Raw genomic sequence first — 23,614 nt, 5'->3', positions numbered from 1 at the left:
AAGGTGCTTTTTATCATGAATTGAAAATAAATGTCACGAGGAGGGACCAGGCAAGATTTCCCTCTTCTCAGAAACATGCAGCACATTTGAGGGAATTCAAAAGTGATAGTCTGGATTGTTGAAGTGGGGTTCTGTAGAAGGATATAAATAATTTATATTTCTCCTGCAGTATATAAATCTCTTACCATACAACAATGGCCACCATTGAGACTACAGCAAACAGTTAATCAAAGTAGGGCCCTCATAATCTCAAAAAAAAATCATTGTTGTTTATTTAACACTAGGTTATGAATCTTTGAACTCTTGTCCTATATATTTTGCCTAAAAGTTGAGAAGATTATTTACGGAACAACCTATGATTATATCAATTGAATGGCACTAATAATCTTCCTCAGAGTAATTGTTCTATAGAAAATCAGTTTGGACAAAAAATGTGTTGCTCACTTAAACCGCTATTAATAATTTAATTATTATGCACTGCATTACTTTTATGAGTTACTCTGACTGGAAACATGTTCTCAGTATCTGTTTCATTAGGAAGTTCAATGATGGCACATCAGATTTCCTCTGTAAATAACATTAAGCTCATCAGTGCATGACCACCCAGTCCAGATTTGGCTACAGCTTACAAAAATGGTCCGGTAAAAATATAGTATAACACTGTTCTGAGGAGAGGTTTTAGGACAGCAGAAGTCCGTTTTGGTAATGGCCCAGGTTATGCTAGTTAGCTTCAGCGTCTTGGACCAACCAGGGAAAGAAGACTGAACATTTTCAGTGTCACTGAGGTGTTTCAAATGATGTTGGAGCATAAAAGCACAGGGAGGAAAGAGGCTAACAGAAAACAACAGTTTCTGAAATAAATAGGGACACGTCTGCAATTCATTAAAGCCACGAGTGAGAGCAACACTTTCAGTGGATAATAGAAAGGCCAAACAAAGTAAGGGGCTAAGTTTTGTCTTTTAGAGATTTTGACAACAGGGTATTGGGAGGATTTATTTTTAACACAATCCCACTTCAGAAATTTCAAACTATCCCTATAAGGTTAAGTGAATTTTGGATTCAGGATTGTGTTCGCTGTTGTACTGGCTACAGGACTCTACATTCTGAGGAGCACGAAAGGTAAAAATCATATAGAAAAACATACACCAGGTTTTGTTTTTATTTTGGGGGAATTAACTAATTATTCACTAGTGTAAAATCGTCCTTTGGCCAAGCTTTGGTAGACTGTACTGTAAGCAACAATGAGGAACTTTTTTGCAGAACCAAGCGGATAAATTGTCCATGAGGATGGGTGTTTCCGAAACGGTTAGTTCAGACTTTTCTTTGCTTTCTTGGTCTCATCAATAAAAAAAAAGACTAAAAAAATAAACAGAAACAAAATTAAATTGTTGTTTCAAAAATTAAACTATCCAGAAATACCCTTCCTCAATGTAACACCACTAAAATCAAGGCCTATGGTTACTGAACACATAAGGCTGCTGGGGTGATGGGACGATGGAGGGAACCTCCTAAAGACATGTTGGAAGTATTTAAGACCAAGCAGCCACCTGCTCATGGTAGTGCTGAGTCACATTTCACTCCTTCAGACGGACTCACGCTTTGTCCTCCCACTGCCTTCTGCAGATGAGCGCACCACTCGCCATATTCCTCCTTTTTTGCCATCTCCTTTTGTTCTGCTGTCAGTTTTAACATCAAACTATATTACAGTCAGGGCTCAGGTAGGGGGATCATTTCTTCAAGAGCCAGTTTTTAAAAAAAAAAAGATTTCTTCAGCTAGGTTTCTGCAGATACAGCGTCATGCTCAGATTTTAACGCTCCCGTCGCACAGCCCATGCTTTGACCTTTAACGGACATCCAGACAGAGAGATGGATGGGATACGGCACCGCTGTCAGAGATTTAAATGGATTTCATCACTTTAATGGAGAGGATACGACTACTTCCCTCATGGACAAGCTAAGGTACAGACCATCGTAAAAAGCTGATTCTCAAAACCTTTATGCGGAGCTGCAACACAAAGTGCATGTTATTCTCTCCGTTTGTACAGGATTATTATACGCCACTTCAAATAGCTTCTCTCTGACGAAACTGTGGTACACAGGAGTTAGAGGAGGATGATGCAAAAGATTAAAAAGGTATGTGAAAATCCAGACGATTGCTCCGTATCCCCCCCCAGCACCCCCTGAACCCCGGCTGAACCAGCTACAAGACTGTTCTCCTGTCCTCTCCTTCCATACTCCGAGCACGCTCCTTGCTGTTTTCACATGATGGAACAGCTTTTGGACTTGTCTTTGCTGAAAGTGGAGGAGAGGAGATCCGTCTTGTTGGGAAGGTGTAGCAGTCTTTTGGAGAGGCGGCGGACCGGGCTGGGTTTGTCGGCAGGCTGCAGTTTATTCATGCAGGCCAGAGCTGCCGTACGGAAAACACTGTGGATGCTCTTTTCCGAAGTGAAGGCCGAGCACTCCAGATACGCTTCGGCTCCAAGCTGCTTAGCCATAGATGAACCCTACGAAAAACAATATTTTTAAAAAGAAATTCAAGTTTCTTTAAAAAAATAAATCCTTCAAAAGTTGTAGAGTAGCATAAAACAGACAGAAAAGAGGAAAGGGAACCAAAAGGCACACCTGTTCCTGGGAGACCGGAGCCTGTTTCTGATTGGACAGCTCCATGCGCGTGCACACATCCGTTCTCAGGTCTGTCTTGCAACCTATGAGCAGGATTCGAGTGTTGGGACAGAAGTCTTGAATCTCGGCTTTCCACTGCAAATAAAACAAACAGGGTTAATACAACAGAGAGGCATCAGCTTGATAGGAAAGCAAGGATGCCGCCTCACTGGACCTTTAGCCGCTCATACCTTCTTCAGAGCGCCGTCTACTGTGTCTGGTCTGCTAATGTCAAAGCATAACAACACTGCGTCGGAGTCGCTGTAGCAGAGAGGCCTGACGTTGTCGTAATACGGAGAGCCTGAAAACACAGGAAGGAGTCATTTTAAAGCTTTATTTAATTGAATAGGAGGTTTTCCATGTAGGCTTGCAATTTTTTTTTCTCCCTTAATAACAAAAACCTTCATTGAAATACTGCCTTTTGTGTTTGCTTGCGTTGTCTTTTGGCTAATATTTACATTTATTTGATGTTCCGAAACGCTTAAATTTGACAAACATCCAAGAAAAGAAAAAAAAGAAATGAGGAAGGTGTTTCCTGTCTTCGCTATCAAGGATAAACTATGTAATATTCCACAGGATTTAATGGAATGACCTTGGGATACCAACTCAGGTATTGTGAAATATGAAGGAAACAGATTCGGCTTGCATTTCTATAAACAGAATAGGTTCCAGGGCTAAAAACGGATTGGCAGGATGTCCGCACTCTATTGTCTTCCCTCTGCCACCTAATCACTAGCTACACGACCACAGTAAGCTTCAATTTCCTCGTCCTGTCCTAGGGGGGCCAAATGTGCATAAGAAGCAAGTGTAAGAAGATGTAATTAGGACAAGAATAGATGCTTCCATTAGCAAGACCAACCAACTATCAGGACGTCTTGACGAAATCCGCAGTCTGCTGATGTTTTATACCCAAGGTTTTATTTAGCCAGTCTTTCTTAACTTAACTGTGCAAAGTAAGATGTGTTACACAAGTTGTATCCATCGATATATACATATTTTTATGTGTTCTGTTTATGGAAATCAAAGTCCACATCCCATATAAGCATCCGAGGTGATGTAAGACTTGAGGAAGAGGCAGACAGATTTAAAGAGGACACAACTTCTAGCTCCTACCGCCTCCCACACATTAGCACCTCCACCTCGCCTGAACACACACAGATACGCTCAGTCGCACAAAGACGCGCAGCGCTTTCAGCTGAACAAACAGAAGCCGATCTGTTGAAACTGTGTGGTTTACTGTGAAAGAGAAAAGGAAAGTGAATGGAGCAACTCGTCAGCGCGTCTTGGCGAGAGAGCAAAATTCGGAACACGACCAGCTGGACTAGAAGTTTGGTGTTTTCACATAGAAAAATGTCCCATTCTTGCCTCTTTCTGTGTGAGAATCGTTATTTAATACTGTCAATGGCAAACAGCTTTTTGAGGATGCCGAGTAGCGGTGTTTGGGAACCGTCTCCCTCGCTATGGAAAACGGGTCATCATTGTAGGCAATCTCAGTGCAAACAGATATCAAGATGACATCACAGAACCGGTGCCAATGGCATTTCTCCACTTTTATGGATCGAACTCTATCATCCAAGATGAGTTCACCCCTCAGAGACTACCTCCAAGCATTTGGGAGTGGACAGTAGGGCTGAACAATTAATCGCATTTTCAATATAATCGCGATTTTAAAAAATGCAATTTCCAAATCGCAGAGTCTGCAATTTTTGGGGAATTAGACACGTCCATTAGGTGTTGGTAAAATGTTTAAAAATGTTTAAAGTGGGTTTGCCTCCACATGGAAGGGAAGACAGTTGCAGCAGTCAGATAATCTAATTTTATTACTTGTTTTAGAGTTTAAATAATCATACATAGCATTAAGTACAGGTCAATCAGTTTAATACATAGACTTGCTTGTTGGTTGGACTTTATGTTCAACAAGGATTGATGTCCAAATCAACTAAAAGCTGTTCTCTTGAATAATATTCTGATTATTAGAAACATTAACAGTTCTTGTTTTGAATAGTCCTTGTTTACAAACGTCTTTATTTAGACGCCATTTTTGTTGCTTGTGGTTAATACAGAGAAAAGTCAAAATTGCAATTTTGGTTGAAATATTTCATAGGCAGAACGCAATCATTTCTGCTCTGAGTTTAGATGCTGCGGGTCTTTTAGCAACTAATCTGCACAGCGAGGAAACAAAATGATTTGTTGTTTGTATATGTTTAAAAAGACATGATAAATTAAACTGGAAAAAAAAAAAATCGCATTGAATCGCAAAATTAAGAGAGAAAAAAATCGCAATTAGATTATTTTCCAAAATCGTTCAGCCCTAGTGGACAGGAGTGGGATGGCCTGCCAGCAGTCCCAACCTCAACCTCTTCAAACCCTTGTGGACTCTGCTTGGGCGTGCTGTTCTTACCAGAGTGACCAACACAGCCACACTGGTTTACTTGCCCCAACCCCCGCTTGAGGAATGGAATGTCATTCCCCAGCAGTATGTGACCGAGCTGGTGCCCAGCATCAGGAGCATGCACTAATACCGTCCCTTTTAATTACATGAATAAAATTTAAAAATCTCAGAATGTCTTGTTTCATCAAACAAGTGAATCCAATAAATGACACCAAGTAAGAGTGAATATCATAATAAGTGGCTTAGCTTTTTAAGGGAGGATTTTATTTGTTTAGGTTTTAAATGGGCACACCCCGCATACTCAACTCTGCAGCTCAACCCACCAATTCACTTCCTGAAATATTTGAAACCTTTTAGGAGAATAAAAATTATCTGATTTGTTTGTTAGGAAAAAAAGGAAAAAAATTGAGTGACAAGTTTCCATAATTTTTATTTTTTAATAATCAGCCTCTCTATGATCGATCTAGAGGAGCAGACGCAACATCACACGTGTGACAGAGCTGCGGGTGTTACACAGCTCCGCAGTAAAACAGGGTTTCACAATCCTTTCAAAAGAAAATCAGGATTATTACAGAGTTTCAACTGTTTTAGCATCTTAACATTAGGATCTAGCATGATTAGTGTGGTTAGCATTAGAGGTCATCTTCGGTTTTTGTGTGTATTCCTCAAACATTCAGAGGACCCTTACCTCAACAATAAGACTTCCAGAATAGCGCTAACATTGTCTATTCCAGGGTGTCCTTTAACATATCAGGAGAATTGGAATGTTAAAACTGATTTTTTTAAAAATATGAACATTGCGGCAATAGATACGTCTAATGCTCCGTTTTAAAGTAGCAGCCTGAATGAACAGCTGGAACGCACTTGTAGAAAATATGGGTTCCTTTTTGGAAGCTTCTTCCTGCTTTTATGCTTCTTCTTCTTACTTCACGGTTATGTTGATGCTTGGTGATGTTGAAAATAGCTAACCTTTAGTCCTCTTCCCACAGAAACAACTTCCACACTAAAGGGTGTTGCAGTCAGTGCGACCTGTAAACGTTTAAGTATGTTGCATTTGCTGATCTGAAAAACATCTATTTTTTTGTTTCCAACCGGTCGTTACAGATTAGGGTCCATTACAAAGTCTCTCTGTAACCAGCTGGTTTTTGTTGTATCTCTGTAGTTTACAACACACAGACCACCGGAAGTTTTCTTGCAGAACTATGAGTTGATTACTCATGTTTCTGATAACAAGAAGCTGACAGCAGCTTACCTGCAGACTCTTGGTTCGGCCAAAAGAAACATGTAGCTTTGGCATTATCCGTTATTATTAACTTATGAAAGTAAGAAATGCTGTGTTCATTAAATATTTAAAGTGGTATTTAGTTAAAACAATAAAACATACACATAAATAGAATACACCATAATGGAACAAAGTGGATATCAACGCACAGCGCAGTGAAGGTATGTTTAGATTTATCTCTACAAATGGAAATCAGTCTTATGCAACATTTCCTCCAGAAGGGGTGACTGTCAAGAAAGTTTTTCCTTCGTGGGAGACAAACGTACAAACCTAAATTATCTCAGTGCTGCCTTTGTCTTACATAAGCATGGAGGTCAAGCACATATTTTTCTCTCAGTATCCCTCGCCTGTGCCTTCTGTTCACAGCAACACACGCGCACACACAAGAACCATGGTTGGCTTCGCTCTTGCAGACTTCCACCCCCTGCATGGACGAGGCATCCCCCCCTCTCCCCTGTGAAACAACCACTCTAGCAAGGCCAACTGGCACCACTCGACTTCCTCTGAACACCAAACAAGCCTCAGCCTCCAACGTCGGCCAGCGATGTTACAAAAGAGGTCCGCTGCTGCACTTAGTGGCTTTTCTTATTGATTTCATTTACATAATGTCTTCAGCCTGTTTAGGTCACTGGGCGGCCGCACGCAGTTTATCTGTTCTCACACCGAACCAGAAACCTGGAAGCCTTTCTGACTGACTGCTTATTATCGGTTAATCTGCAGGTTAATCTTTGCTCCTGATTTTGACTATCCAAGAACACATGTAGTCATATGAGGGAATTGTTTCACCAACAACCTGCGTTCTTTTTTAGTTTAACCCCAGATAGAACGGATGTTTTGCACTTCATTTAGGACCGCAGAGGATAATCTTTGTGTAAACTGAACAGAAAGAAAAACTTTTTTTTTTTTTGACAAGGATAACAGGTTGGGATCAGAAAAATTTGGTACATATGAAAGTTTTGACCAATTCAGAAGGCTGAGCGATGAATCTGGTATTGATCAATGAATATAAAATAGCTACAGTCAGGGTTCAAGTGCTCCACTCACAACGGGACAAAACATAAATAACTCTGTTGTAGAAATTCTCCAATCCAATAAATATGTGTCTGAAGCCAATAAATATTCAGATCCCGTAAGGACTATAATACATGAGAAGGGAAAAAAACATAGTTAGGTTCTCAGTTAGAGGTAGAACTTTTTACAAGATTATACTGATTAGTTCCTAATCTTTATGTGTATGCTTTTGGATGATGCATTTATAGACAGAAAACAGTAAAAGGTCTTTTGTTCTGATGAATGAACAAACAGGAAACAAGTAAGAAAGTAAATCTGATTCTTCCACGTGTGACCAGCAGATCTGAGCCGATAAAGAAAAAAAAAATGGCGGCTATTTTATTAATTGCTTGTTTGTTTCGGTTCTGTTTTTTTTACATAATAACAACACGTGGAGACTAAAAGTCAACACTGTAAAGAACAGCATAAATGTAATGTCTGGGAAATAAAACAAAGACAAAGAACAACTGACCTATTCCTATTTCTGGCACACTTGTTATTGACACTTTATACTCTAAATCTAAAATATATGCTTTAGATAGTTCATTTATCATGTGAAGTATAATCGTACATTATATTATTATTTCTTTTGAGATTTTATGAAATGATGAAAGAAATGGAAGTTTTGTGTAATTTATTACACGATTATGTTTTAGTTTGTTTGTGTAACCAGGGATTTACCCACAAATTGACATCGTAGTGCTTTGTGAAATTTTCAAGCGAGCAGTAAGACATTTCGGTCATTAATAGCATAAAAGAGTGCCTTCAGCAATCACGCAGGTAAGATTCCTCAGCAGATGTCCCGCTGAGAAAAGGCCGCTGCATCCAATCAGGACAAACAAACAGGCAGATAGTGATGTTTGGGCAAACAGCACACATAACACTGCAAGCTAAACAAAAGAATGAGACCTCGCTTTATTTACGCTCGTAATCGTTACCCGGCTCCTGGCCGGCTGATCTTACTGGAAGGGCAAACATGCTGCCGACATCAACCAATCAATACGAGTCACCACTTCAAATTATTGCTCAACCTTGGCACATACAAAACTGGGGAGAATTTCAAACAAACAGTGACTCAAACGTGGAGAAGAGATCCCAGCCTTGCACAACATCCAGTTTCAGAAAATTTGGCACAAAAAAAAGAAAAAAACAGCAGAGGTTGTAATTCTCACCTGATGTGTCCCAAAGACTGAGCTCCACACGCTGGTCTTCAAGCTCCAGACAAGCCGTGTAGTTCTCAAACACAGTGGGGACGTAAGTCTGGATGTGGAGGATGGGAGAACGGGATTAGGGAAAATTCTCCTCACACTACCCAGTGTTGAAGGTTTCCATCATACATGAACTCTAATACAATGTATGGATTATGCGCTAAACTGATCATCGCTGTGATATTGTTAACATTATCATTTGCAATATTATCATATGCAATATTACACTGATTTATCTACGCACTACAAACTCATACTTACACAACTGCACATGTACTACTGTATGCACATTACAAAAAATATTGTTTAATACTGTTTTTTTTCAAGGATTTGTCTCTGTTTTTTCATTCATTACTTTTCTTTTTTCTTCTTTTTATTAATTTCAGTGCAATAAGGAAGCCGCCTATGATTATGTTGTATGGGACACACTGAAAATAAAAAGCTATTAGTATTTCTTTCATTTTTGTTTATTGTATGAAGACATCTTTATTCCCAGTGCGAACAGCCTATCTTCTATAAGCTTGACATCATACTTAAGTGGTCTTCACCACACTCTGAAATCCAACAATTTTATTGGTTAGAAGGAATCAATAAAGAAATGTTGGGATATTCAACTTGAAACTAAAAGCGCATAATGACTTACGGGCAGTATATTCTACCGTAAAATCACAAACAAGCTTTTTTCCCCCCCTATATCACAAAGATTCAGGTATGAGCAGCAGCGTCTTACCTCTGGATAGCAATCCTTCACCAAGACTTGCAGCATCGCTGTTTTACCGCATTGAACGTCTCCAACCAGCACCAGTTTACACCTCGCCACAAAAGGCTGCGGGAGTCTTCTCTCCTTCATTATGACTGTGGGAAATAAATGAAATAAAACTCGTTCTTACGGAGAAGAAAAGGTCGGAGAGAACCGGGTAAAGTGCGCGGAATGCTGTCGTTAACCTGTTAGGTTCTGCTGACTCTGCGGCGGGTGATGCTGAGCAGCTGCAGTTAGTGAAGTCAGTGAAGGAGCCTCGGACGCAGCAGGACTTTATGTCGTCGCGCCAGCCAATCAGAGCAGCGCAAGTGCGTGCACGAGGACCGCGCACGAGAAGGAGTCCGCCACAGCCTTAGTTACTTTTTCCATCTCGCCCATCGCGTGCTTCCCGTAGCCTAGTTGTCTTTTTGGGTAAATTAGATATTACAAAATAATGGATATTCCAAATTATTTCTGAAGCAAAATTGGTAAATAATTCCATAAAGTTGATTTGTAGTTTAATCACTTTTTGTCCTACCAACATTGATATTCCTTCTCTTTCCCACAGTCTGGATCACAAGTACATGACCAAATATGCAAATTAGCTGATTATGTCATCTAGCCACTTCTAGCGCAACACAGTCTCGCTGAAAAACGCGTAACGTCTCCCTCTGTTGACTAACGTGGATGTTACACGTTTTTCAGTGAGACTGGATTGTGTTTTTTTGCGGGAGAAAAAAATCCAGCTGGTGCATAATGCCCCAAATGATATGCTATGGTGGGAAATTAAGAGAGCTCTTTGCAAAAGCCTAAAGAATGAAAGCCATGTTGTAAAGAATGGGCCTCTTCCACAATGACTCTAAAACAGAACATTTAAACGAATTGCTTCAACTGTTAACAAGTAATTGAATTAAGTTTATCCAACTTGTTTTATTTAGTTTATAAATTGTAATTTTAAACCATTGTAAATAAAATAGGTAATTCCATCAGTTGTTACCGACTGAAGCAATACTCTTTTTTTTAACATTGTCTTTTAGAGTGTATGGTAAAAAGTAAAACATTTTGCCGACAATTTTCCAAATGTAAAAACTAACAAAAAAAAGTGTACACAGACTGACGTAAAACTACAAATCTCTGGGGTATTACTGCTGGTGCCTTCCTTTAAATCTGTATTTTATTGTGAAGTTGACACAGAAAATGTGGCAGGCTCCTTCTGTCTCTGTTGTTGTGTCCTTGGGCAAGACACTTCATCCTCTTTGCCTGCCGGGGGTGGTCTGAGGTGGTGGCGCCCATTGTGTGGCAGTCTCGCTCCTGTCAATCTGCCCCAGGGCAGCTGTAGCTATGTAGCTCACCACCATCAGCGTGTGAATGTGAGAAAGAATGGGTGAATAACTGACTGTAGCGTGAAGTGCTATAATAGTGCAGGCCAGCTACAATTTTTAGCATTTAATAAAATCCAAAAATCAGTGACTCAGGAAATTAGAAGATTACTTACAATTTAGTCATCACATGATGATTGGAATGAAAAGGTGCACCAGCAACCAGGATGACCGAAACCATGAGAGGATTTTCAAGTAAAACTCACTAAAGAATTTGGGGAAACTTGACAATGAGTTGATTGAGCCTGGAATCAGTGCATCAAGAACCATTACGCACCTTACTGAGATAATAATAATCCAAAAATAAAGCAGCGTGAGAATATTTCATAAAATCAATTAAAAATCAGAAATGTCCGGCTTATGAGAAATCTGGGGAATGCGTATGAGGGGTAATCATCTGCCTTGTTAGGTCTGGTGTCTCATCATCCTCCTGAAAATAACTTGTGGAGTCTCTGTGGGATTCAGACCCGACCAGATTGCCGGACAATCAAGTGCAGTAACTCCATGGTCACTGAACCAGCTTTTGGTACTTTTGGGAGTGTGTGCAGGTGCGAAGTCTTGCTGCTAAAAGAAATAAGCATCTCCACAATTGTCAATAGAAGGAAGCATGAAGTGCTCTAAAACTTCCTGGTAGATGTTTGCGTCGATTCATTGGACTCAGTGGACCAACACCATGCAGACGACGTGACATCCAAAAACCATCACTAACGGCGGAAACTTCACACTGAACCTATAGCAACATAGATTCTGTACAACTCCACTATTCCTCCAGACTCTGGGACCTTGATTTGAAAATGAAAGACAAACTTTACTTTCATTTGAAAAGGGGACTTTGCACTGGTGAGCAAAGCAATGGCCCAGTTCTTTTTCTTCTAAACTCAGTTAAGAAGCTTCAGTCTCCGGTTGAGGAGTGGCTTGACATTTGTAGCCCAAGTGTAGAATTGATCTGTCATATTGGCACCTGATGCGCTGACTCCAGCGCATCAGGTAATGATAAAAAAAAGGACATGAAGGCTTTACATATTCACTCTGTGTGTGTTAAATTTACATAATACACGAATTTCCCTTCCTGAAATGAGAAACAAAAGATATCTGAAACATTTTAGCCGTACATTACTGAAGTTGTTAATTGCAAATCACCTGAACTAATTAGGAAACACTGGACTAGTGGGAGAAAGAGAAAAACAGGTTGTGTTATTTCAGCACTTTGCATTCATCCACCCACGTTGTGCTGAGTCGACAGTACAGCTTCAAATCTCAAACGTTAGAAATCCGAAGACAGAAAAAAGACAGACCGTCTTTCTCATCCTTTTGAGTCTCAGAGTTTATTGATTAGAAGTTAGACCAAGCTACATGACCTGGCGTCATGTAAATCTGGAAATTATGAAAGAGAATACACTGGTGCAAGTGGAAATATGCTGCAAATAGGTCTGGTTTTAATCCGCTTGAATGTGGATGTGAACCACTGATCCATAGAAGAAACACTTCAAACAATATCTGCCGTTACACATTATGTTGATGGGCGTACGACTGCAGCAAAGGCAGGTAGTCCCAAGTCTTCAGCTATGAAATTGTACTTCTCTCCAACAGAGTTCTTTTGTTTTTCCTTTTTTGTCATAATTAAGTATTTCAGACAATCAAACTAATTTTAATACCACACAAAGATAACTTGAGCAAATGCAGAATTCTGTTTTAAAATTAGGATTGTATAGTAAAACATTGCTATACTATAGTAATGACGTTCTTTATCTGAAATGCTGTATTATTTTACATCTTCCGAAAAGTTCCACTTTTTTTCTCGTCAGTCAACAGAATATTGTCGGGTATCATTAAGGTTTTGTTGGTAAATGTGAAATGGACCTTTATTCGTCTTTTTTGTCAGCAGTGGTTTTAGCCTTGAAACTCAATGGTGATGAAACACATGCTGTTCTGGATTTTTGTCGTCACTGGGTTCTCTGAGCAAGTTTGGTAGGCTGGCCACTCCTGGGAAGGTTCACAACTGTTCCATGGTGTCTGAAAAAGAGATTTTATTATCAAAAACCTGTCAAAACAGCCAGGCTAGTTTGGACCCCCCCCCCCCTTTTCCTTTAATCAATAAAATCATCATTTAGAAACAGATTTTTATTTTTAATTTGAATGTGTCTTATGATAAACATTGAAATTTTCCCCAAGGTTTTCCTTAAAGAGGAACATAGCTTACAATTTACATTACCCAATAATAAAACTGTAATACTGTGGATAAAAAGCGATAACATGTTTGTGTTTCATTTTTCTTTTCAATGTCAAAGGCAAAAATACAGATAAATATGCATGCCATGGGATAAAATGGAATGAATACATTCCAACAGCTTCATCTAGAGTGTGCAACGGCACAAAGAAAAGGTGGAGCTGTTTAATATTACAGCTACAATAACCAACAAGTTCTCGCCGCTGCGCAGCTCTCAGTCTTCACAGCGAGCAGTGTCACTTCATTAAAAAATAAAAACAGTGAAGAAGACATAATAATGTGAAGCTATCAGCTATCACGGCAGAAAAAGGGGTTAGGGTGGGGGCTTATTTGGTCTAGATGCAGAAAGCTGGATTTCTCTAGTTCTCTTGCACCAAGTAATGTGTTGCTGCATCTGTTCAGTGTCCCACAACTGTGAGCTGGAGAAGAAAAACAGATTGATTGGATCAGATCTACATTAGATCTACCAGGACAAAAAACATGTTAACATGTGGTTCAGTATAGCAATAGCTAAAATATTGTTGTAAAGCTTCCCTGACATCTGAAGGTGTGGAGTGCAAAGTGCAGGATTAAAAGAAAGAGCAGAGGGCACCATCTGATCTGATGTCCCTAGCCAACAAGCAACAAATGCAATTTCCTTCAAATGTGGCACCATTTCATGAAAATAAGCATGCTTTACAACGCAATGCGTTTTTTTGCCAAAAAGCATCGTTGCACAGAAATAATCAACAGAACACAGGTTTCCTTACTTGTTGTGCCAACTTATTTTTATTTATTTATTGTCACACTTCAGTCATAACATCAAGAGTCAGAAATGGTTGTTTTATTGGATTAACATGGATGCCGTTTTATAAGATGAATAAGTTCCTCAAGAATTGCTTCTGCAAATACGCAAGAAGTTCATTTTGATTGAGAATATGTCTTCTTAGCCAGACTGAAGAAGTTAACTGTCTATGAAATCCAAGTCTTCGAGAACATGTTGAACTTGTGTCACCAACCTTTTTGAAACTAAGAGCTACTTCATTGATGTTGTGAAGGGCTACCAGTACTGACCTGTGAACTAAAAGAGTCAGAGTTTATCTTAACTTTATGTAAAATAAACATATTTTGTTATAGATATTGTCTTGTCGTTTTTAAATCTATATAAATGCAAGTGTGAATAAACAGGAAGAGTAACGGAATAAAATAAAGTTTTAGTTGCAGCTCACTGGAGGGTTGTGCTGTTTTAGAACGGGCTTGTGGGCACCACATGTGGTATTGTTTAAGTGACTGAGTCTAACAGTAGATTTGCCACATTCAACATGGCGGACGATCTGACGCATCCGCAGCATAGGCAGAACCTGCCCAACGAGGCGTCTAGACTCTAGTATAATGTCTATGGTTTTAATAGTCTGAATGTATCGTTCGACCTAATTTTGAAAAGCATGGTTTATTTACGTCACTTCCGTCTTTTATTTAGGTCTGCACCATTTAAACACTGCTGCTACGAAGCGTGAACTAAATAGACCTTGTATATAATGTCTATAATGAAACCCTTCGAGAAGAGAACGGGCTGGTGGGCCGGCAAGCGGCCAGCGGCTGCGCCGAGACAACAAAACGAGCGCACCAGGCAGTGTCGGCCGCGTTAAAAAAAAATCTTCATCGCCTTTAATCGGTGACGTCACTGTCTGTGGTTTGGGATTAAGGTTTTAACTTAATCGCACTTTTGATTTTTTTTTTCTGTTCAGTTTAACATCAAGCAAGATAATAATTATGAACACAGATGTCATTTCTATGGAGTAAGAGATGTCAGTAAAGAGCTGTCATATCAACACATTTCCTTGTTCCGGTGACGTCATCGACCGAACCTTGCGTTATTGGTCCACTCTGTTGTTTCGTAGTTTTCCCGCGCTGTTCTCCACAAACTGCACTGTTGCCACTCGGCGTTGAGAAGTGGAACCCCGGGCTTATTTTTGACACAACCGACTGCAGACTGGTTTCAGGTCTTAGAATGTCGTCCTCAGACTATGACCCGGCGTGTTTGCCGGACTTACTGCCGCTCTATTATCGCCGCCTCTTCCCCTTCGCGCAGTATTACCGCTGGCTGAGCTACGGGGGTGGTAAGTGTCCTCGAACAGGCCGGGAACGGGTGCAGAAACCCGGCGTGGGGAGCAGGGGGGGTCTCCGTGGACGTGTGAATGAAGTCGCAGATCTGTGCTCAGAACGACCACCAGTATACATAAAACTTTAACCAGACAATCTGAGATGTAACAATGTACTTGATTTTAGTTATTAACATAAAAGCAACATTTTACTTGCAATTTATTACTGCCAACTTAATAAAACTGTAAACTAGATGCATATATTAATATATGCATATTTCTGTAGAATATATTTCTATATATACTATTTGATTTATTTTGTAATCAGACACAACATGTATATTTAAAACATAGACACTATGAACCTTGTTGGAATCTATATTGCCACATGTTTAACATTAGGCCTATTTGGCTGATTTTAGTTTTAAGTTACATTTGGCTTCTGAAGGATTCTTTCGAGTTTATTTTTGATATGTTCACAGAAGGAGATTCCTTCACTTTTAACATCTTTAGTGCCTATAATTGGGACTGACAATGACCAGTAATCATAAAACGTTACACTTTAACCAGACAGTCTCAGATGTAACAATGTACTCGATTTTAGTTGACATTAACATAAAGCAATATTTTACTTAAGTTATTACTGCCAACTTAATAAAACTGTAAACTATTAATATATGCATATTTTTGTAGAATATATTTCTATTTATACCATTTAGTTTATTTTGTTGTCAAACACAGTGTGTATATTTAAAACATAGACACTATGAACCTTGTTGGAACGTATATTGCTATTGTTTAACATTAGGCCTGTTTGGCTGATTTTAGTTTTAAGTCACATCTGGCTTCTAAAGGATTCTTTCAAGTTTGTTTTTGACGTACTAACAGAAGGAGATTCCTTCACTTTCAACATCTTTAGTGCTGATAGTTGGGACTGACATTTTTAATCCATCGTTCCTCCTCCACTCATCCAAGATTGGTTTGTGGAGGTAACGGATCCGAGAGGGAAGGTCAGGTATCCCTCTCCCCGGGGACAGACTCCAGTTTATTCTGGGGAGTCCCAAGGCAGTCCCACACTAGAATGGATATATGGTGGCTCCAGTGAGCTCTGGCTTTCTGGACAGGGTCTCCATCAAGAAGGACAAACAGTGGAAGATGTCCACAGGGTTGCAGGCCCGGAGGAACCGTGATCAGATGAACCAAGTAACCTCACCTGACTTCTTTAAATGCCAGGAGAAGAGACTCTCCATCTCCTCCTATCTCCCCTGGTCTTCAGCCACCGGTAGTTTCATCCGAGTCGCCGCTGCGTTTGAATAGAACAGGATTGCTGGAGGACACACCTGGGAGTGTCAGCCACCAACCATGTGATGCTGCTGTGGGTTGTGTGATGAAAAAATAGTAGCGGTATATTTCTGTGACGAGGAATCGGTCCATCTGTTCGTCTCCTGTCGCATCGTCACTCGTTGACAACTTGGTCGCCGGGAAACTTGAGCCTCGAGCTTTTCAAGAACCAGTGACATGGGGAAGGTCCACTGTTTGTGTTCAGCGACATAAATACCCACAGATTTACTTTTACAAACCTTATGGTGACGCCGCATCCGTTACTGTTTGATGGACACTTCAGGAGATCCAAAGATAAATGTTTTATAGCAATCACCAATTTTTTCCCTCTTTTCTGACACAAAGAGCTGTTTAGTATTAATAAAAGCTGCCGCTTTGTTAACCATAGTTTTTTTTTTTTCTCCGCCATCCTCAGTGCAGAAAAGCTACTTTCAGAACCGGGAGTTCTCCTTCACGCTCAAAGACGACATCTACGTGCGCTACCAGTCGTTCAGCACGCAGAACGAGCTGGAGAAGGAGATGCAGAAGATGAACCCGTACAAGATCGACATCGGAGCGGTGTACAGCCACAGGGTAACGTTTTTTTTTTGAGTCGCACGCGGGGCCGCCGCCTGGCTGGTGAGTTGTTGCGCGTGTGTAAAAGACGGTTTGTGTTGCTGTTTGTCGTCGGCAGCCTAATCAACACAACACGGTGAAGTCCGGCAGCTTCCAGGCTCTGGAGAAGGAGCTGGTGTTTGACATCGACATGACGGATTACGACGACGTTCGGAGCTGCTGCAGGTAAAACGAGCGATCCGTGTTGGTTTACCTCCTTTATGGTTGTCTGCTCTTGTTCACAATACGCTGTCAGTCAAATTAATGATGATTATTTCAACTTTTTTAGTGCTGCGGATATTTGCTCCAAGTGCTGGACTCTGATGACCATCGCGATCCGTATATTGGACAGAGCTCTTCGAGGTTCGCAGCTGAAATCATTTCAGGCCTTTTTCTTTTATTGATTTTCATCCCAATCGGCTGTAAGTGCATGTTTTTTTTTGTTCTGCCTTCTCTGCAGATGACTTTGGTTTCCAGCACTTGCTGTGGGTGTATTCTGGCAGAAGAGGGGTGCATTGCTGGGTGTGTGACGAAGCCGCCCGGAAGCTCTCTGCAGCGGCGCGATCCGCTGTGGCCGAGTACCTCAGCCTGGTCAAGGTGACGCGCCTTCATCTTTCTTTTAACATAAAAACGCACAAGGAACCCGCCAAAACGACTGAAACCCAATACAGAGAAGAAATAAATCGTTATAATTTCGGTAATGTAAATAAAACAAGTAAGGCTGCACGGTGTCAACACTACAGGAGTTTCAATGTCACAGGGCTCCTAGGCAATCTAGAAGAGTGGAACATCTGATTCAAAGTTATCTCTGGGTCTGGTTAAGGATGGACAAAATCGATTTTGGAACAATATTTGCATTTCTAAATGTTATGCCCTGTCTGATCGACTCAGTTGTCTAAACCGGTGGTTCCCAACACGGACCGGTTTAATATTTTTGCGGATAAATCCTACAAAATAATAAAATGATATGACCGTCATAAAAGCTGTGGTATTTTCTAAATATGATGATGATGATAATAATAATAATAATAATAATAATAATAATAATAATAATAATAATAATAATAATAATAATAATAATAATAATAATAATAATAATAAAAAACATTTACAGGGCAGTCAAACTTTTTTACAGTAGCAGGGCACACACTATCAGGAGGGTGCACTCATGCTGGTGCCCGAGCCCCAAAGGGAAGAATTTTGAAAAATAGAGTCTCCCTGATGTATTTTGGAAGCTTTCAAGACAGGTGATTATTTAAAAAATAGAGTCAGAGTGCATGTTTTAAATTGAATAAAAAGCAAAAAAAAAGTGAATGATCAATTCTTCAAAAACAACCTTTTTTTATTATTATTATTCTTAAAACATTTTTTCACATGTTATCATCATGTTTTAACAAGGTTTTGAACAAGTTTGCATAAAATTTGTTGAATTTGAATTACTAGCACCATATAAAACAGATCAGATTAGGTGAATATATGACAATTTACTAACTTCCGAGCACGCAGTGAGAGAACACACGCGCGCTCAGTTCCTTCTCTGCTCTTGTGCTCGACATGCTCATTCCATGCTCAACACCAGCTGTGCGCTCGCTTGGCTGTTTCTCTGCGAGCGTCGCGCGAGAAGAGTTTTTCAGAGTTGAGCTCGGATTGGTTCTGGATTGGCGCTCAACCAGAAGGCACAAATATCGCTCCATCATATAATCGGGGAAATGTAGGCGGCAGCAAGTGCTGCTATAGACGGCGATTTGCCGCCATTGACCGGCTACTTTTGACTGCCCTGCATTTAAATACAACTCACCATAACGCCAAATCAGTGGGAGCCCTGAGCTTGGTTCTGCAGCAGGACGGTCTCATCTAGAGGTTAATGGGAGACACTGACAGCCGAAGTGCGTTGCAGACGGACGTGACGAAGAGTATCCGTCCATTTTCCAACATAACATCCGTTCAGGCTCGGATAATAAATAAAACATAGGTAATGTAAGTTATTTATTCTGTGTTGCCCGGTCCCAAATGGCCCAGAGTTGGAGACCACTGGTCTAAATGTTGTCCCTCTGTGTCGTCTGTCTGTCCATCAATGCATGAATCCATCCATCAATCTGTTGGTCGATCCATAGTCTGTCTGTGTTTTGAGTCTTTTTTTTTCTTTCCATCATTTTCTTTTATTGATCTATTTTCATCCATTATCCATAATTCTGTCCGTCCATCTATCAGTTCTCCCCTTCTGTGGTTTCGCCTATTTAAAGGCTGAGCCCTGTAGAAATGTGTGTCATACATCCACAGTGAAGTTTTCCATTCATACGTCAAGTTTTGACTAAAGAAAGTACTGAACTGGACATGAAAAACTATGTAGGAGCCAAGGATGGGTATTATAACTCAAAATACTGATCACCAGTTATTTCTGAGTTTGAACTTCTTATAAACATGTCCTGGATGACTATTTGAAACTTGGCCCGTACCCCAGTTAGGATGCCAGTGATCCTGAAGCTTTTAAAAAATGATTTCTGCCTCCGGGGAGAGTTTAGTGAGTAAATACTGAGACCTTTTAGATCATCGTACGCCTGTATATTGCCGACTTGTGGAGACGTTATAAGCAAAGCCGTGTGCAGAAACTTAAAGTGGCATATAATCACGCAAAAAAGGAGGCTGTTTAGGATGCTGATGAACTATTAAGTCACTTATTTGCTGGTGTTTCCATCATCCTCGCGCTGACGAACCCTCTTAGCCTTTTTGTAAGTTTGTGACTATTTTAATTGATATTTTTTGTATTTTTTTTTTAACCTACTGGTTTTCTCATTGGTTTTGTTTTTTCTAATATGCTAATATGGACCCATTTATTTCTTTAAGAAAGTAATGATGATGATGTTCACTGTTTTTTTGTTTGTTTTTTTAGGGCGGGGAAGAGAATGTGAAGAAAATCGTGCTGACGGATCCAATTCACCCCTTCATCGGGTAAATGTTTTTGATGGTTATTTTTTTTTATTTGACTGTTTTCTTATTGTTTGGTCCTGTTTCTTTGTCTGTTTAAAAGTCTGCCATTATCATCTTAACAGAGAGTCCTTGTCAGTGGTGGAGCACTACTTTCCACAATATGCTCTACAGGAACAAGACATACTGGGACGCAGGGAGTCTGTAGACAAAGTCCTGGCTCTCGTACCTGAAGATATCCTTTTCTTTTCCCCTTTTTTTTTTCTTGGTGGGACTGTTTCAATTGTATGATAAATAATTAAAAATGAAGACTGCTTTTATGTGGTGATTATCATTTGGTTAAAATCAGAAAATGAGAATGATCTGACCTTAATGTAAACGGTTACATGTGAGAAGAGAATTACAGCAGTTCTTTCAGAACGAGAGGAACCCAGAGAAACGCTGGAAACTGATCAAAGACCAGGCCAGAGCGAAACAGGTTGGTTGATATGCTTGTCTTATATGAAAATAGCCTTACTGCTCACCTTACTGAAGTGTCTGTTATGAATGCAAACGCTGGAAGTCCTTTAATCGTCCTGCTTGAGAAACCACCACACCACCGTGAGCGGTGTAGCGGCTGGTGTTGCACCGAGCAAGAAAGAAACAAGGTGGTGGCAGCATCATGCTGTGGGGATGCAACACATCCTATCTATCCATTCAATGTCTATACCTGCTTATCTGCGTGGGTGGTGCCTGTGCCTCTCTCCAGCAGTCGTTGGGCGAGACGCAAGAAGGGTCATGTTTACGGACAGTGGGAGGAAGCTGGAGTACCTGGAGGGAACCCACGCATGCACAGGGAGAACATGCAGACAGTTTGAACCCAGGACCTTCCAACTGTGCTTCTGTGCACCGTTTATTACTAATTTATTACAGCTGGGAAGCTCTGAGCTGCACTTGTGTTATTCTCTCTTTTTTTTTTTTCCCTCTAAAATGTAGATCAGGGGTCTCCGACCTTTTTCAGTTCAGGGCTGAAAATGTTGTTATGCTGCTTTATGGCAGCAGAGCGTTCACCGCAGCTTCTCGGGGCCCTTTCAGGTCTGTCACATGAGCCCAGATGGAACCTGCTGTTGTCTGTGTCCTACAGCTTTTAGAAGTGTCCCTGGTCCAACACACCCGAATGAAACAGCTGAATTATCTCCTCGGCATGCGGTCAAGCTCCCCAGAGTCCTGCTAATGACCTGATTATTTGATTCAGGTGCGTTGGACCAGGGACATATATAAAGGTTGCAGGACACCGGATCTCGAGGCCTGGAATTGAAGACCCTCGGGAAGTCTGGTTTAGTCAGGGACATTCATGCCGGTGGCCCATTAGAGCTGTGGCAGCCCTCACCCTGCTTCCGCTTGGAAAAAGGCGCAGATACTGGTCTTGCTGATGGGTTAAGGACCTTTGACGGCCCCATCCAGCTTTCCCAGAATAACTTCCTGTCTCCAAGAATCTCCTCCATGCTCTTGAGTCTGTTCTGGGAGACACAGCCAACCTGGTAATGGCATGCATTGATGAGCCATCCCGGTGGAGTTGGGCTGCCTTTGGAGCCTCTCTATAGGGTCCAGGTATCACCTCATGGCACCAGTAGTGATACTGACCCTGGACAAATGCAAAACCACTGAGAAGCAGTCAAAAAAAAAACACAAGGAGGGGAAACCGTTTGTGATCTCCACCTGCAGAACCCTTCTTGTCTTTGTGGTTGCCTCATTGTTGCTCCCTTAGTGCACCTGCTGATAATTTCATTAACGCCAAAAATTACTGACACTGATTAACACATACACTCGCATACACACACCACTGAACTGATGAGATCAACCATCCACACGTTGAACTGATTTGATATTAAAACTCTGATTAAATAGCGTTCCCTTTTCTTGTGAAGTGTATTTTGTTTTTTACCCAAGTACAAAACTTCCCAACTTTTCTGGAATTAGACTCTCTTCATCTTAAGTTTCTTTTGTCGTGTGTTTTTTGCTCATTACGGCCGATTATTACCTCTCTTCCTCCAGACCACTGCCAAAAAGAGGCACTTTGACAAGGAGATCATGCTGCAGTACTGCTACCCTCGACTCGACATCAACGTCAGTAAAGGCGTCAACCACTTGCTGAAGAGCCCGTTCAGCGTTCATCCCAAAACAGGTGAGCAGGCCTCACAAATTCTCACTCAGAGCGTTTGTTCTCACATGGAAATGTTTTTTTTGCGTAACGCCGCCTCTCCGCTCGGCCCAGGGCGCATCTCGGTTCCGATAGACCTCAAAGATCTGGACAAGTTTGATCCTTTTGCTGTGCCCACAATTAGGTGAGTGTTACAATGAGGCGATGCACTGCTTCATGTGCGGTTGGTGTCACTTTTATTCTTTTTCGGGTTTTTTTAAGCCTGATCTGTGAGGAGTTGGACCAACTGAAGCCAGAAGAAGAACAGACAAAGTCAGAGGACTCAAAGGAGAAGGAAAATGAAAAAGACACAGCCGAGAAGAGGAAGAACAGAGGTTAGCAAGGGGGAGGGGGGGGGGATTAGTCTGATATAGATTTTGTTTATTTATTTATTTATTTATTTATTTTTATTTAAAAGGGGACAGTGCACATTAATCAACATTAAAACAATGTAAATGTACCCGAGTTAGCTAAAGAGTGCTAATTTTCATCGGTAGTCCCCCAGCCAGGTGTAAAAAAGGCAACCTTAAAAATAATCACACGTATAAAATCACAATGCCAATTACATAAAAAATATTATGGTTAAGAAATACAATTCGTGTATAATAATTATAAATTATTTAAATACACACAGAAAACATTTTACATGAAATGTGTAGGAAAATGGGCTGTATCTGCTGTATTAAATAGGCCTGGCAGTTTTGTTTTACCTAAAATGCAAATGGCCCTTTGTGCCTCTGTAAGAGGGAAGCTGCCGAAATCACAAACCGCTGAAGGGGTAATTTAAGTCTACTCAGTGATCATCAACCTTTGAAAACACTCAACTAAATGCAACCTATTGTAGTGCTTACAGCACTTAGAGGTGCTCTGAGCCAAACATCCGTGAATTACTGCCTCACCTTTTATTGGGAAAACCAGTTTGTAGACCACAGTGAGTAGCCCTACGTTTTACACGTTACTTCTTTAGGTGAAACGTGTCTTGATGTTAAAGCACAGGCTAATCTATAGCCTGCACATGAAGTACATTCTGTCTATTTTCTCCTTACAGATTACAAGCGAACCAGTTTGGCAAAGTATGTGAAGCACTTTGATCAGTTTCTGGATGGGCTGGCTCGCTCGTGGAAAGGAGAACTTCTCAGAAAGAGCGGTGAGTTCAACAAGGACAAAGCACATTTAGAGACATCTTTTTTTTTTTTTTTTTACCTGATTTGTATTTATTTTTATTCGTTTTTCTTCCTTTAGATCTTCAGAAAGAATTCTGAACAGGATCGCCGATCAGAAAACGACAGCTGAAATCACAGCTTCTGGATCTTTGCTTAGTGTTACTGGTGATCCATCCTTATGGTGCAGTTTGTGGAGATAATGCATTTTTGACAACAACAGCTGATCACACCAGTTTTGATATGTTTTGCGTCGTATTACGTTTGTGTATTAAACAGCCCAATAAAGTAGAGTTCTTCGGTGAAAACGCGTGTCAAATGACAGCGAGTTTCAGCTGTGCAGGGAAAATAAACATTATATCTTGTTGTAAACCTTGTATGTGATTTTTTTTTTCT

The 23,614-nt window shown here is 40.6% G+C and overlaps 2 protein-coding genes across 2 annotated transcripts; one reads left to right on the top strand and one right to left on the bottom strand.

Annotated features, from left to right (window-relative positions):
* Nucleotides 1-1,137: 1,137 nt before the first annotated feature.
* rnd1a (Rho family GTPase 1a) lies at nt 1,138-9,648 on the bottom strand. Its single transcript, XM_012865942.3, has 6 exons — nt 9,539-9,648; nt 9,324-9,448; nt 8,558-8,645; nt 2,853-2,962; nt 2,623-2,757; nt 1,138-2,504 (listed from the first exon to the last, which is right to left on the bottom strand). The coding sequence occupies exons 2-6, from the start codon at nt 9,441-9,443 to the stop codon at nt 2,259-2,261; spliced, it is 699 nt and encodes a 232-aa protein (XP_012721396.2). The 5' UTR covers nt 9,444-9,448; nt 9,539-9,648; the 3' UTR covers nt 1,138-2,258.
* Nucleotides 9,649-14,817: 5,169 nt separating this feature from the next.
* prim1 (DNA primase subunit 1) lies at nt 14,818-23,590 on the top strand. Its single transcript, XM_012865842.3, has 13 exons — nt 14,818-15,037; nt 16,776-16,933; nt 17,034-17,140; nt 17,244-17,317; nt 17,415-17,551; nt 19,845-19,903; nt 20,005-20,114; nt 20,266-20,357; nt 21,914-22,043; nt 22,134-22,203; nt 22,281-22,393; nt 23,107-23,205; nt 23,301-23,590. The coding sequence occupies exons 1-13, from the start codon at nt 14,929-14,931 to the stop codon at nt 23,318-23,320; spliced, it is 1,278 nt and encodes a 425-aa protein (XP_012721296.2). The 5' UTR covers nt 14,818-14,928; the 3' UTR covers nt 23,321-23,590.
* Nucleotides 23,591-23,614: the final 24 nt, after the last annotated feature.

The sequence above is a fragment of the Fundulus heteroclitus genome, chromosome 1 (assembly GCF_011125445.2).
Source record: "Fundulus heteroclitus isolate FHET01 chromosome 1, MU-UCD_Fhet_4.1, whole genome shotgun sequence".
NCBI lineage: Eukaryota > Metazoa > Chordata > Actinopteri > Cyprinodontiformes > Fundulidae > Fundulus > Fundulus heteroclitus.
This window is presented reverse-complemented; position numbering and strand designations above follow the sequence as displayed.

What these genes read in the sequence shown, in the direction of transcription:
- rnd1a (XM_012865942.3), bottom strand. Translation starts at nt 9,443, where the DNA reads ATGAAGGAGAGAAGACTCCCGCAGCCTTTTGTGGCGAGGTGTAAACTG. An exon ending in CAGTCTTTGGGACACATCAG is followed by an intron (nt 2,963 to 8,557) that starts GTGAGAATTACA and finishes CTGTGTTTTCAG; the next exon opens with GCTCTCCGTATTACGACAAC. An exon ending in CTCCGGTCTCCCAGGAACAG is followed by an intron (nt 2,505 to 2,622) that starts GTGTGCCTTTTG and finishes TGTTTTTCGTAG; the next exon opens with GGTTCATCTATGGCTAAGCA.
- prim1 (XM_012865842.3), top strand. Translation starts at nt 14,929, where the DNA reads ATGTCGTCCTCAGACTATGACCCGGCGTGTTTGCCGGACTTACTGCCG. An exon ending in ATTGGACAGAGCTCTTCGAG is followed by an intron (nt 17,318 to 17,414) that starts GTTCGCAGCTGA and finishes CCTTCTCTGCAG; the next exon opens with ATGACTTTGGTTTCCAGCAC. An exon ending in ACCAGGCCAGAGCGAAACAG is followed by an intron (nt 20,358 to 21,913) that starts GTTGGTTGATAT and finishes CTCTTCCTCCAG; the next exon opens with ACCACTGCCAAAAAGAGGCA.